This window comes from Urocitellus parryii, chromosome X (assembly GCF_045843805.1).
Source record: "Urocitellus parryii isolate mUroPar1 chromosome X, mUroPar1.hap1, whole genome shotgun sequence".
NCBI classification, from domain to species: Eukaryota; Metazoa; Chordata; class Mammalia; order Rodentia; family Sciuridae; genus Urocitellus; species Urocitellus parryii.
Genome location: NC_135547.1, coordinates 102408875 through 102422660, shown reverse-complemented (window position 1 = coordinate 102422660; position 13786 = coordinate 102408875). Strand labels below are relative to the sequence as shown.

General features: G+C 33.3%; 1 protein-coding gene across 1 annotated transcript in view; it reads left to right on the top strand.

Annotated features, from left to right (window-relative positions):
• Positions 1 to 13786, top strand: part of Cfap47 (cilia and flagella associated protein 47) — a 416223-nt gene that overhangs the window by 124290 nt on the left and 278147 nt on the right. Inside the window, 3 exon segments of the mRNA XM_077793662.1 lie at positions 3189 to 3289; positions 8018 to 8164; positions 9437 to 9659. Of these exon segments, the coding sequence (XP_077649788.1) occupies positions 3189 to 3289; positions 8018 to 8164; positions 9437 to 9659 (471 nt within the window).

The following is a 13786-nucleotide window of genomic DNA, read 5'->3' as shown; positions in this document are numbered from 1 at the left end:
GAGAAACAAAAATGATTATGCATAGGAGTTCTTGAATCAGTCAGTACACATTTAAATACAAGAAAAATCCAATATGGAAACCTTAAATCAGAAAGCAAAACAGAACTACTGCCACAATAAACAAGCCACAACAGCAACAACAAGAACAAAAAAAGAAAAATCTTGGTGAAATATTAAGAAATTAAGGAGTCGTATCCACTGTGGTGGGCAAAATAGTGAGTGTATGTGTGCACTGACTGTGCCCACTTGGTTTTCTTTTTGTCTCCTCTTCAAGTATGATCTATGGGCTGTGGGTTGTGTGTCTTTCCTTTTTATTGTGTTGCTCACCGTATTGAAGGTTGGGGTTTAATACTTCCTAATTCCCCTTCTTGGGAGTTTATTGTGGGCAGGCTAGGCTGCAGACCTGGAGGCAGAGTGGAATGCTGGGAAAGCTGAATTACAGGCTGGCAGCAAAGCAACTAGCCATCTCCGTGAGGCAGGTGGATCAGGGCCTGGTGCTTGATCCTGGGGACTGGCCAGTCATGAAACTTCATGCTGGACCAGGTGGGTCTTTTGGCAAAGCAGCTGGGTGGATCAAGGCTGGCCCCAGGACCTGCAGGCTAGCCACAAAATTGCAAGCAATGTGCCAGGTCAGGGGCCAGGGAGAAGTTGGGAGACTAGGGAGCTTGAAGGCCCTATTGGGTACCAAACTGATGCCGGACCTGGTGTGTTCCAGGAACTAGTGGATACTGAACTGGGGAGGGAGTCAGGGACTTGGCTGGTGCTGGGACCCCATGAGTGCCAGTCTAGGTGAGCCACAGGAACCTGGTACATACTGGACCTGTTGGTTGCACAAGCTGAGAGCAAAATGCCCTAATGCCCTCTTACAACCATCTGACTCACTATAGCCAGCCCTGTCAATCCTCACCAGCCTCAGAACTCACAGAGCTGGGGAGAGCCCTATTCTCTCCAGCCTCTCTAACCTGTGTTCCCTTAGGTGGTATGTTCCCAGTTTCTGACTTTCCACAGGTTTGCTAGGCTTACACAGGCCTACACAGACCTAGCTGCAAACTCATGGGTCTGGGTTTCCAGTTTCCATAGGTTACACTGGCTGGTGTAGAGGTTTTTGTTTTGTTTTTATCTGATTAATGAGTCAAACAGTCTCTGAATCCCTCCAGTCTCAGGATTTTTTAATCTAAGCCTGTGGGAGATGTGGTATTCTCACAGTTTCAGTTCTGGGTAGCCCCTTACAAGAGAAATGCTTCCTCACGCTAATCTGCCATCTTGCCTCTCTGTGTTTGTACATTTTCTGTAGTATATGCTCCCTGAAAGAATGTGGCTAAGTAAATTTTGGTTATTCTTTAAAAATTTTTCTATAAGTGCATCATAGTTATACATAATAGCATGGTTCATTTTGACATATTCATAAGTGTGTAGAACATGATTTCCTGCATTTCAATCCCCAGTACTTCCTCTTTCCTTTCCTTCTTCCCTTTTCCTAATCCTCTTCCTCTACCTTGTTGGTCTTACTTCTATTTATTTATTGTTTTTAATTGGAGCATTATAGCTATACTATAAAAGTGGAATTAATTGTGATATATACATGCAAGCACATAACATAATTTGGTTAATTTCATTCTTCAGTTTTTCTCCCTCCCCTTCAACCATCTTTCTCTACCCTACTTTTCTCCCTTCTGTTTTCATGAGATCCATTCTTTATTTTTGGTCACAGTGGCACATATCTGCAATCCCAGTTACTTGGGAGGCTGAGTAAGGCAAGATGATTGCATTTTTGAGGTCAGATTTGGCAATTTAGTGAGCTCTTAAGCAACTTAGTGATACAATGTCTCAAAATAAAATAAAGTAAATAAGTAAATGGGACTGGGAATGTGGCTCAGTGGTAAAGCCTCCCTGGGTTCAATCCCATGAATCAAAAATAATAAATAAATAAATTACTTATTTCTCTCTTGCTTTCACATATAAGAGAAAACATTCAACCCTTGAATTTCTGTATTTGGCTTATTTGGCTTAGCATGATGTTCTTTAGTTCTATTGGTAAATGACACAATTTCCTTCCTTCTTATGGCATTTTATATGTTGATTATTCTTTGCTCTAAAGAACATCTAAAATTGAATGTTATAATCTTCAGTTAACTAGTATTACAAGAGAATGTAAACCAACAGTTTTTCTGTTTTTTTTTTTTTGCCCTTGGAAAGAAATTTATTTTCATTAATTATTTAGCATTTTACAAATAGGAAGTGATAGTGCTTCTTTGTTTGTTATTTTGGTAGTTATCTTTTGTAGTATTGTCCTCAAGCTGGCTTTTAAACAAACAGTCAGGGATATGTGATATAGAAGTATTCTTATGAAAACACAAGAGACTAGTGTAAGCAGAACAGAGAATGAATCACCACAAATAAATGACATTTAAATCAAAGTCCCAGGCTCACCCTGATCTTTTGGTATTCGGAGGAACTAGGATGACACCAGTTTTGTTTTTGTCCTCCCACCCCCAATTATTATTTTTTTTTCCTATTTAAGGCAAAGGAGCTGGGATTTGAAAAGCCCATACCACACAGCCATTGCTTATGGGCATTCCCTAAGGAACCTAAACTTCCAGGCTCTTCTAGTTTTAAGCAGCTTTAGTAGCCTAAGGGAAGTTCTCTGAAGAAAGTTATACTGTGTCCACTCAGAGAACAGGAGCATAGCACAAGTATATAATATCTTAGATGATAAGGGCTTAAGGGCAGAACTTCCACAGCATTTGCTTTTCTCTTTTATCTCACCTTTCTATATTCATAGTTAAAACAAAAACTAACAATTTTTTCCATAATGGCAGTGATAATGGTGTCTTTGGGTAAACAATGTTATTTAATCTAAACAATTATTACTTTGAATAAATTAACTCGGGGTCCACTTCAACTCTAAAATGACCCAAATCTGTGTTTATGTACCTGCATAGTGACAATCTATATTCTAGAACACACTTGACAGTGGAATTTACAATCTTTGTTAAAACTTTAAAAATAAAAGTTTTCAAACCTTTTAAGATAGATATGTTGTTAATAAACACAAAGGCAGTGGGAAGAAAAAGATGAATAATTTGTGTCAACATCATTAAAGGAATCGGGGATACTTAGAAATATTTCACTGTATTTACTGCTTATGAAAATTTTATTTTATTGAAATATAATGTTTTCACTTTTAGGTTTTCACTTCCAGTTACAGCAACAGCAGAAAACTGTATTCTTACTATATATCCATATTTGGCAATTCATCTTGATAAGCAAAAAATTATTTTAAAGGATGGTAAGTTGCTTATGATTGTTTTCTCTCTAACTCATTGTATAGATTCTTGTTATCCAGGACCAATATCTAGATATAGAGTGAATTTTAAATTAACAGGTGTTTATTAAACAGCTGCTATTGCCAGGACTTGTGTTTCTTATCAGTAGTAGAATATGACAGTGTCTCTTGATTCTAAAAGTTAACAATCTAATAAAAGATACATAAATAAATTATTTACTAAGAATATTTAATTAAGGACTTTATATATGAGCCAGTTGAAGTGTTGGGCATTTGGAGATGGTACAGAGATTATTGCTGATGTTGGGGTTCTGGAATGATTTATAGAAGAGATGACATTCATGTTAGAGCTTGACAAATGATGATCTTGACCAGGATGGTTTGTGCAAACAGTGAAATAGCAAAAACATAGGGTTGTAATGGGAGACATAAGGCATGAGATGGAGGTGCAGGGCCATACTGTTTAGCCCTTTATTTTATAGTTCTGGGAACATTCTGTGGATTTTTGAATATCAATGATTTATAAAGGGAGCAGTTGCTGGGATATATTCATATAAAATAAACTAAGGTAGCATAGAGAATAGTCAGTAGAACAGCTGAGATTGCTGCAGGAGAGATTGTGAGAAAAGCTAAGATCAAAGGTACATAATTACAAATTGAAAGCAGGAATAAATTTCAGATCAGTTGTCAGAAAGGTTACTGTAGTTAATAATTACACATTGTGTTCTTAAAAAATGTAAAGAAAGTGGTGGATATAATGTGTTCTCATCACAAAATTGATAACTATATGAGATAATGTATTTATAAATTAGCTAGATATAACCATTTCACAATGTATGCTTCAAAATAACAGGGTGGACACAATAAATATAGAAAATTATCTGTCAATTAAAATTAATTAATTAATTAGAGCTGAGCATATGGCTCAGTGGTAATTTCCTAGCATGTGTGAGGCTCTTGGTTTAATCCTCAGCAAAAATATAAACAAAAAAACAAATAAAAAACAATTAATGAATTAATTAAAAAGAATAAGGAAAAGAAAAAAAGCAAAAAAGTAATAGAAAAAAAGTTAGTGAATAGGGAGAAATTGAAATGAAAGACACAGAAGAGAACAAATGATGGAGTAAGTCCCAGAGAAGAGAAAAGGTGAAGCATGGGGGGAAAAACTCCATCTTAGTAGTCTGTCAAGTCCTTAATTTTTAGTGCTGAGTTGGAGGGGCTTTTCGGTGTTTTAACCAGTTTTCTCATTTTCTCCACTTGCTTCTTCAAACATTTACTAATCTGATGAAACCCATTCAATCTGTTCTATCTCAGTATCAGAGAATGCCATTTTTCTTACTGTTGAAAAGAGATAGAGACCATCAGACAATAACGCTCTGAAGTTCCAAATACCAAGCATGTGCTGGAACCCATCATACCTCCTTTTCCTCTAGTCACAAGGACAGAAGCCAGTATGCAGGTCCTTCCTTTATCTAAATCTCATTACCCAGAAACTCTACTATATCGAATAACCTTGCTTATACTTGCTTGTCAATTTTTGCCTCCCTCTTATGTACTTTAGTTCAGTTTCCAGGAAGTCAGCAGGGAGGAGAAGGGAGACTATATATTTTTAGGAAAATTCCAAGGAGTAAGTAACAGAGCAGATTTAGACCACGTATTCCTTACTTATTCCTTATTTCCCAATCTTATTGTCAATTAACTTCCTAGAGATAGGGAGAAAAGTAGCAGAGGAAAGTAAGCAATTAGAGTACCTCACCTCCTTTTAACAGGAAATGAATTTTAGGAGTGATCAAGAAGCATTATTTGCCTACTGGGCATGTCTAAGAGTGTTGATTATTCCCCACTTCTCTTTCTTGAGACTATCTCTGGGCTTCTACATGCCATACTTCTCTGGGTTTTCTCTAACTTAAGACTATTCCTTCCAAGCATCTTTCATGAATTCTTCTTCCTCTCTCTGTATTTTTTAATTCTTTGCATCTGTTGGAGTTCTGACCCCTCTTCTCCCTTCTATGGCTTCAATTATAATACATGGGATATATCTCCAATGCTAATCCCTTTCAGAGATTCAGGAATTCAGAATTCAACTGAATTCTGGATGCCTTTCATTGTATTCCCACAGGCCTCCCCCAAACAGCATGACCCAAACTAAACTCCCCTTTCTGGAATTTTCTCATCCTTCTGTATATCCTACTTCTGTAGATTTACCTACAACAGATTAGGTAGGTCCTTATCCAGATACTAAACTGTCATCCTTAATGATGTCATCTCTCTATCATACTACACCTCCAGTCCAACAAATCCTATTCCTTTGCCTTCTAAATTCCTCTCAAATCATCTCACTTCTTTCTCTCTCCAGTGACAGTACATACATTCAAGTTCCTGTAATGTCTTCTTAGGATCAATGCAGATTTCTAAACTATTCTCCTGCTTCCTCTGAAGACCCCATATAGCATTACCCTACACAATGACCTTATTCTCATTCCAGACAACTTTCCCTTTATGCTCAAGCCACAATAAACTTCTTTAAGTTTTTCTAGCATCCAGATCTTACTAATAATCTTTCCTATCTGGAGCATTTTTCTACAAAACTCTACATCATCTGCATACCTAAAATCATTCCTGCCTCTACAAGCAAGGGTTTTGCATTCTCTGGTAAATGTTCATAGTTTTGAGCAATTTCCATCACTGCCCTTAACACATTTTTACTTAATATGCCTATTACCTATATCCCTTTCTAGATATTGTTATCTATAAGGCATTGAGAATAGGAATCATTTCTCTCCTTTTCACTCTTGTATCCACAATGCCTCACACAGTGTGTGGTAGATAAAAGGTATTTATTCATATTACAGAATGGGTCATCTGAATTATAGAACATCAGAAAGGCATCTCTTAGCTATACATTTTCATAAGAGAGTGGCTATATGTGTAATAGTGTCTTCTGAGCATAAAAAAATCATTGAAAGCAGTTTATGGAATTATCTAATTGGCAGGATGAAGAGAAAGACAAAGATCTCAGAATTTTGACATATTGTCAAAATTTAAAAGATTTTTCTGACTAATTCTAATATGTTATATTTTTATATTCTTCTAATGTACTGGGGTATGAGAGAATTTCTAGAATGCAATATAAAGGAATAGGAATGGGTTCAGACTCACACAACCTGGAGAGAAATTCTCTTTTGTGTTTTAAACTCATTATTTTGCCATATGATTTTATTTTTAATTCTCAGGTGCTCAAATTTATCATCTTTCATTAAACAACATGTATATATAAGATGATAGCAGGATATTAATAATATGTGTTTTATCTATTCAAAGGGCTTTTGTGATAACTCATAGACTATAAATACCTAGAAGGTATTATTTTTACTATGGTTTCATTACTACTGCTATTATCACTGATGGTGATTGCTTTATCACTTTTGTATTTTTATAATATCCTATAAAAATGAGTAATTGCTATATAATTGGTAATATTGTTACAGCTTTAAAAGAAAAAAATGAATAAATTCTTTGTGTTTCTTTGATGATTGAACATGAAATGCATGGACTAAAAAATAATACATCCATTTGGGGAAATATTTGTAGAAGTATGTATAATAATTTCTAGTATATATTTAATGCTTTCCAGGTATGTGGTGTTCTGCTACTTTCCTTGCATTTGTTACATAATTTAGTCCTCCCCAAAATTCTAAGTTAGATACCCTTATAGATCTCACTTTACAGATTAAGAAGGTGACTAATGGAGAGGCTGAGAAGCTTGTATCCAAGTTTGTGAGACTTCAGAACATACATATTTAGCTCCTGTGCTCTATAAGATGGCATGCCCAATAAAGGTGAAATCTTAAATTAAGTATACCCCTAAAGCAAGGCAGTATAATTAATTGGTTACTGCTTATATGCTAGATTTAAACAGAATGATGTGAACAAATGACTTTGGTTGAAAGGATGGAATTGGGGCTTTGTACTCACTGTAGGAACTTTTTATCATTTGATAAATTTAAAACATTTCCTAATGCAACTTCAAATAGTTTTATCACCGAACTATCTAAAAGTTACTCCTATGTAGACTATCATGGCATAGCTTTCTGGAGAATATTGAATGTAAAATAGTTAAAAATGTCTTATGAGATTCTGTAACACACACACACACACACACACACACACACACATATAGTTGTATATTCTGATGTGTGGACTTACATAAACATGTACTGGCTTTGATCAGCACTGCCTTTGGTTGGTTGAGATTTCTGCTTTGCAAACCCCCTCTCTAAATATACATAGTAAATCTAGCAGGAAGATACATTAAATTTGTTTATCAGCTCATAACCAAGCAGTGATTTCACTTGAGTGAGTTAACTAGGAAAAAAGTTACTTTTGTTAGTAATACTTTTCTTTTATCTTTTTTTGAACATCATATGTAATAATTCCATTTTGGGGGTATTGAAAATTTAAAATGTTTTACATATTTTTATTTATCCTAAAGTTGAATATTGTTTATTCTGCAATAACTTTGATATACTATAATAATTGCTTTATCAAATAAATTTTAGTTTAGAAAGTCATTATCAATATTAACTTTTTGTCATCTTATTTGAAGTATAATAAATATTTTAGACTTTTTTATATTATTTTTATATAAATATGAAATTCAGGTTAAGTAATTTGCTGGTGAATTCCATGAATGTTTATTTTACTTACTATTGCCCAATGTGTCACTTGTAGATAAAGATGGAAATCCTATGAAGTCTAGAGGCAGTTTTATGTTTCCCCACCAGGATGTCGAATTACCCTCTTCTGCTTCAATAAATATGACATCCACTGCTACTAAATTTAATGATGCTGAACTTACAAGTGGAAACTTATTTGTTGGTATGTAGCAAATATAGTGTATTTCTCAAATTTAGTCCTTGATGTGGTCTGCTTAATATCTTTTAATTTAAAAGTTAGTTCTTTTCTAGTAAGAAATCCATGGATTTGTCAGTAGTTTTAAGTAGGTCATCTGCTTCAAGAGATCTCTCCAATGAGCAATGGCAGAAACTCTCTTGATTTGCAACACCTCTAGTATTTAAATACATTTCCCTAGGCCAAAAAAGTAAAATTAGTTGCATTTATTAACTGGTTTAGTACAAAAAACCTTGAGAGTAGTTGCTTATGTATGCTGCCTAACAGATGTTTCAGTAATATTTAACAAACAAGCAAAATATCCAGTGGATGTTCTGTAAATTTTTTGTGACATTATAGGAGACCTCTGTACAGAGTTTGGGAACTGCAGAACTATGGTTTTGTCATTTCATTATCTAGGAGGACCCATGGTTAAACCATCTTTTAAAAAGTGAACACTGCTAAATATGCATTTGATATTACTTGCAATTAAAAGCGCAAATATTTCTTTCCCTAGATATGGGTAATAATTGAAACTTTTTCTTTTTATTGAATGAACCAAACCAACTTAAATAGTATGAAGATAGTTTCCAATTGGTTTGCTTTTGTGTCATGTAATAGGCAGATTTTTTTTAAAGAGAGAGAGAGAGAGAGAGAGAGAGAGAGAGAGAGGATTTTTTTTAATATTTATTTTTTAGTTTTTCGGCGGACACAACATCTTTGTATGTGGTGCTGAGGATCGAACCCAGGCTGCACGCATGCCAGGCAAGCGCGCTACCGCTTGAGCCACATCCCCAGCCCGGCAGATATTTTTAAAAAGAAAATTGATAATATCATTCTATATTTTTGAAATTTTCTATAATTCAAAAAGTATTTTGTTTTATTTAAATACTTAATTTAAAGAGAACACCATTTTGAATCTGAAATCAATATTTTTGTTTCTATAATTCTTTCAGCTGAAGTTTAGTTTTGTCTAATAAACAAAGGTAAAGAATTGTCAAGACATTTTTCTTATGAAGTTAGAAGTAAAAGCCTCCACTTTGGGAATATTTTCATATACCATTAAGGCAAAAAGAAAATAGAATTGTTTCCTTTTGAAATTCATAAATTTTAAAAACATTATTTGAGTATTTGAATGTAAGTATATTCTTATTATTTATTTTGCAATATAGTAAATTGACTCAGAGGAATAGATACAGCTGTAAGAATATTTTGCTCTGTTGTCAAGTAATCATTTTTATAAACAAATGTGAATTTTAGGAATGGACACATTACAAGAAGATTTGGACTTTGATGAAAGCAAAACACCAAAAATGGCAGATGATGGAAAGGAGGAGAAAAATGAGCAATTCTTTTCTCTGGAAGAAGGATCAAAGGCATATAACTTCTTTCAGAAGGTTGTAAATGCAGCCCAGACATGGTTCAGTCTCTTTGGCTGGCCTGAAGGACCTCATTCTCTTTCCATTCCAGAGACTATAAGAAGGTGATAGTTATATGTTTCTCTAAATTTCTTTCTTCATATCATATTCTGAAATATGATCTGTTTATTGGGTTAATTTTAAGTGAAATGAAATATTAAATTATTGGTAAGCTGTTAAAAGTGATAAGTTATAAAGAGGCTAGAAAGAAGAGTAAAAAATGGAAATATAAATTCTTTAGGCTACATATAATATAATTTTAAATTTCTTCTAAATATCTGATAATTTTAGGAAAGTACTGAAAAATCACTGGACCTCAGTTTCCTGATGTGTGAATTAAGAAGGGTAAACTATGAGTAGAAAAAGTCCTTTTAAATTAAAAAAAATTAGGAAATCATACATTTTAATATAAATAAGCTATCAGTTCTAGATCCAGAGTATAGTTTGGTATACAGATGGTAGTATTTAAAAAAAATTTTTTTTTGAGTTGTAGATGGATATGATACTTTTATTTATTTATTTATTTATTTTTATGTGGTGCTAGGATCCAACCCAGGGTCTCACATGTTCCAGGGGAGTGCTCTACTGCTTACCATAATCCCGACCCTTAGATGGCAGTATTAGTGAACAAGGCCAGATTTCCTTTAACACTGTCTCCTCTTTGACAACACATTTACATTCCTCCTTTCAAGTGTTTTATTACTCAACATGTCTAAAATTGTTAAAATTCTTCAGTTTTATCAAATTACTAACCTCTGCTGTTCATTTAAACAAGCATTTGGGCACCTCCCTTGTTTCAGTGTTGCTGATATAATGGAACCTCAGAACACTTTTTTGCCTCCTTTCTCAGCACTTGCAGGTTTAACTAAATCTATAATAATTTTCCAATATGTTATTGCTTTTCTTTTTTTTAATGGACAATTTCACTGACTTAATTGATGAATATTTCTTTATGCTGTGGGGAAAATTAATGCAACAGAAACTGAAAATTTCCATATTTGATCATAAAATCAACTGGCTAGAGGGAATTTTTCAGAAACTTTTCAGTTTTTTTGCTTTGGTGTTTGTTTCACTAAACATTTTACCTGAGTTAAAAATTTAAAGTCATTATACCTTAATGATTCATTTTCATTTTGGGGAAAAGCATTGATTAAGCATTTAAAAATTATTATTCATCACTTGTGACTAGTGTTTCTGTTTTAAAATTCTCCTTTATGAAATTTTAGTCTGATCTTAATTTAAAATTATAATTTTATTTTTTCTTCATTTTAGGTTTTATCAATTTATTTATTTATATATTTGGTCTCATATAAGTTCTTGGATAAATTTATCCATTTCTGTGTTTCTTAAATCACGTGATGCTGTTTTTTTCTTATGATTCATGTTTTCTTTAAATTTGAGTTGTGTTTTTAACTATTTTCAAGCCTAAAAATTTCTCTTTATTCCACTTTGGCTGCAATGCAGAAATTTTACCACTAAGCATTCTAATTTTTGTTGTTTTTATAAGCCTTAGGATTTTGGTTTTAATTTTCTGCATGCCTTTTACTATTATACTGATTGGTAATATATATTATTATAAACATACATCATTATTTACTTGCCAATTCACATTCATCAGGGGGCATTTACTTATGCTATTTCATTATATTTTGTTTGTATAAATAATGCAGAGATGAATACATTTGTTTATGAATAGTAGCAGACATTTTTTGATATTAAATAGAAAATATCTCAGAGGTGATATGATGAGACCAAACAACACACACTTGTAAAAGTCTCTTCAATGCATTCTGAGACAATTTTCTATTAAGCATTCTATATTATTAACCTCACTAATGAGACACATTGAATGGCTGGCTGTTTCCTAATGAAGTTGACTACTGTAACAGTTTAAAATCTTTACTGTACTATTTTGATAAGTGAGAAACAGACCTCATCATTGGGTATTGCCTAGAAAAAGACCATTCTTGATGAGAATGAAGCCTTTCTATTCCTGGGAAGAAAAGCTGCCTACAACCAAAAACTTTGAACAAAGATTAACTTTGTCCAGATAACAAAGTTATTCAAAGCCATTTCTTGATTTGGAATTTCTGGATTATGGGCACTCAGGCTAAGAAGAGTTCTCCAAGTTCATGTATTGTTACCAATATTTGAAAGCCCTTTTCAATGTCTCTTGCATTACTCCATCATGGGGAAGCATTCACTGTTTCTCATGAGAAGTTTCATGTCACATTTGGGGAATGATATGTTCATTCTTTTAGATCTCTTTCATAGTTCCTATTTCTCTGTTATTCTGTAGTTTTGTAATTTATTAGATTAAAATGTCAGCATCAAGTTCTTCATCATCATTCAATATCCTTGGCATTCATTAAGCCCTATGTATTGAAAACTAATTATTTAACCCTTATTTTCTGCCTCCTGTTCTATTATTTGCTTCCCTCTGTTTTCTCTATTCTCTCAATCTCTTATTAGAAGGATAGGGAACTATTTTACTGATCCTTCATTTTGCTCTCAATTACTTTTTGTCTTTCACCTTTCTTGTACTTTAATTTCTTAAGCTTGTAGCATTCTACTTTTTCTGTAAATATTTTATTTTTTTTTTTTTTTTTTTTTGTAAATATTTTAATTAGTACTTATAGTTTTATTTTCCAAACATGCTGTTTTTATTTAATTATTTCCTTTCCCCTTCCCTGATCCCTTATTCTTTTCTCCCTATCCCTTCCCCTTTTTCCTTTTCTTCCCTTCTTCTTTATGTCTTTTTCATAATACCATTCTGTTTTTGAATTATAGATACATGTTTTCTAGAGTAGCTCCTTTACAATATGAGTGTTTTCATCAGTTTTAATTTTCATTGAGTCATATCATCTCTCCTGAGAACTTCATTCTTTTGTATTTTTAATTTGATTTTTGTTCCAGTTGTTAATGGTTTTCCTTAATTATTTCTAGTCTATTTTGATTATCATTCATTCATATATATACATAAAAGATTTGTTTTTTGCTATAAGCAGAGGACAAGGGTTTCTCTGGCTACTCTGAATGTCTGTTTTTCCATGAAATATTTTCCCAAATTAAAAATCAGACAAAAGTTGTTAGAGAGTTGACAATTCATGGTAACATACATACTTTACTAAACCAGACAGAATGCGAAAGTAAGGGGAAATTTAGAACATGGACATCCACTGTAGGTGCCATAAATTTCCCAGATAGCTGGGGGTTGATTTTATTTTGAGAGATCTCCAATTTTTCCTGAAGGCAAAGACTACTTTTGTGTTCTTTACAAGTTTTGTGGGGTAGTATATCATTCCTGGATTTTCCATATATAGCAGTTAACCATAATGATCACTATACCATGTGTGACTTTCTTCTTCTCTGTCAACACTAAAGTTGGAGCCTGTGTTTTGTTCCTCTAGAAAAAGGGTTTATTATTTCCCTTGTAGCATACTGCTATACAGTGTATCAATTCTATTGATCCCTCAATTCAGTTCTATACATTCTCTGTCTAATAGATACCCTTCAAATTTTCTGGTATACTCATGGTCTCTTTCCCAATTTCAATGTTATTATAGGCTTATTCCCTTTCTCCATTTTTCTGACATGTTAGAAATATTTTGAGAAAGAGAGAAGATGAGTGCATGTGTTCAATTTATTTTTCCTGAACAGGGAGTTGCCCTTCCTTCTCAAACATTTCTGTTTCACTCTTCCTATTATCTTCTTTTACTCCCATCATAATAACTCATTATTTTAGTTATTGCTTTCATTACTATAATCTAATGATCCATGCACCATTGAATTTACTTTGCAATGTCTGTCTTATTTTCTTCCTTTTAAATATTTTTTGATGAGTTTACTACTAATAATGGGGGGGGGGCTAAAAACCCTGACATAATGATTAATATAGATTAGGCAAGGAACATTATATATGTTTCATGGGTATTAAATTTATTCTTTTTTAAAAATTTGTTCTTTATAGTTATACATGACAGTAGAGTATATTTTGACATATCATATATAAATGGAGTATAACTTCCCATTTTCATGGTTGTACATGATGTGAAGTTACACTGGTTATGTATTCATATATGAGCACTGGAAACTTATGTCCAATGCGTTCTGTTTTTTCCCATTCCCCTTCCCCCAATTATACTCTTTTCAATATGGTGAGCCTCTCCTTCGCTCACCCCCATACCCCTAG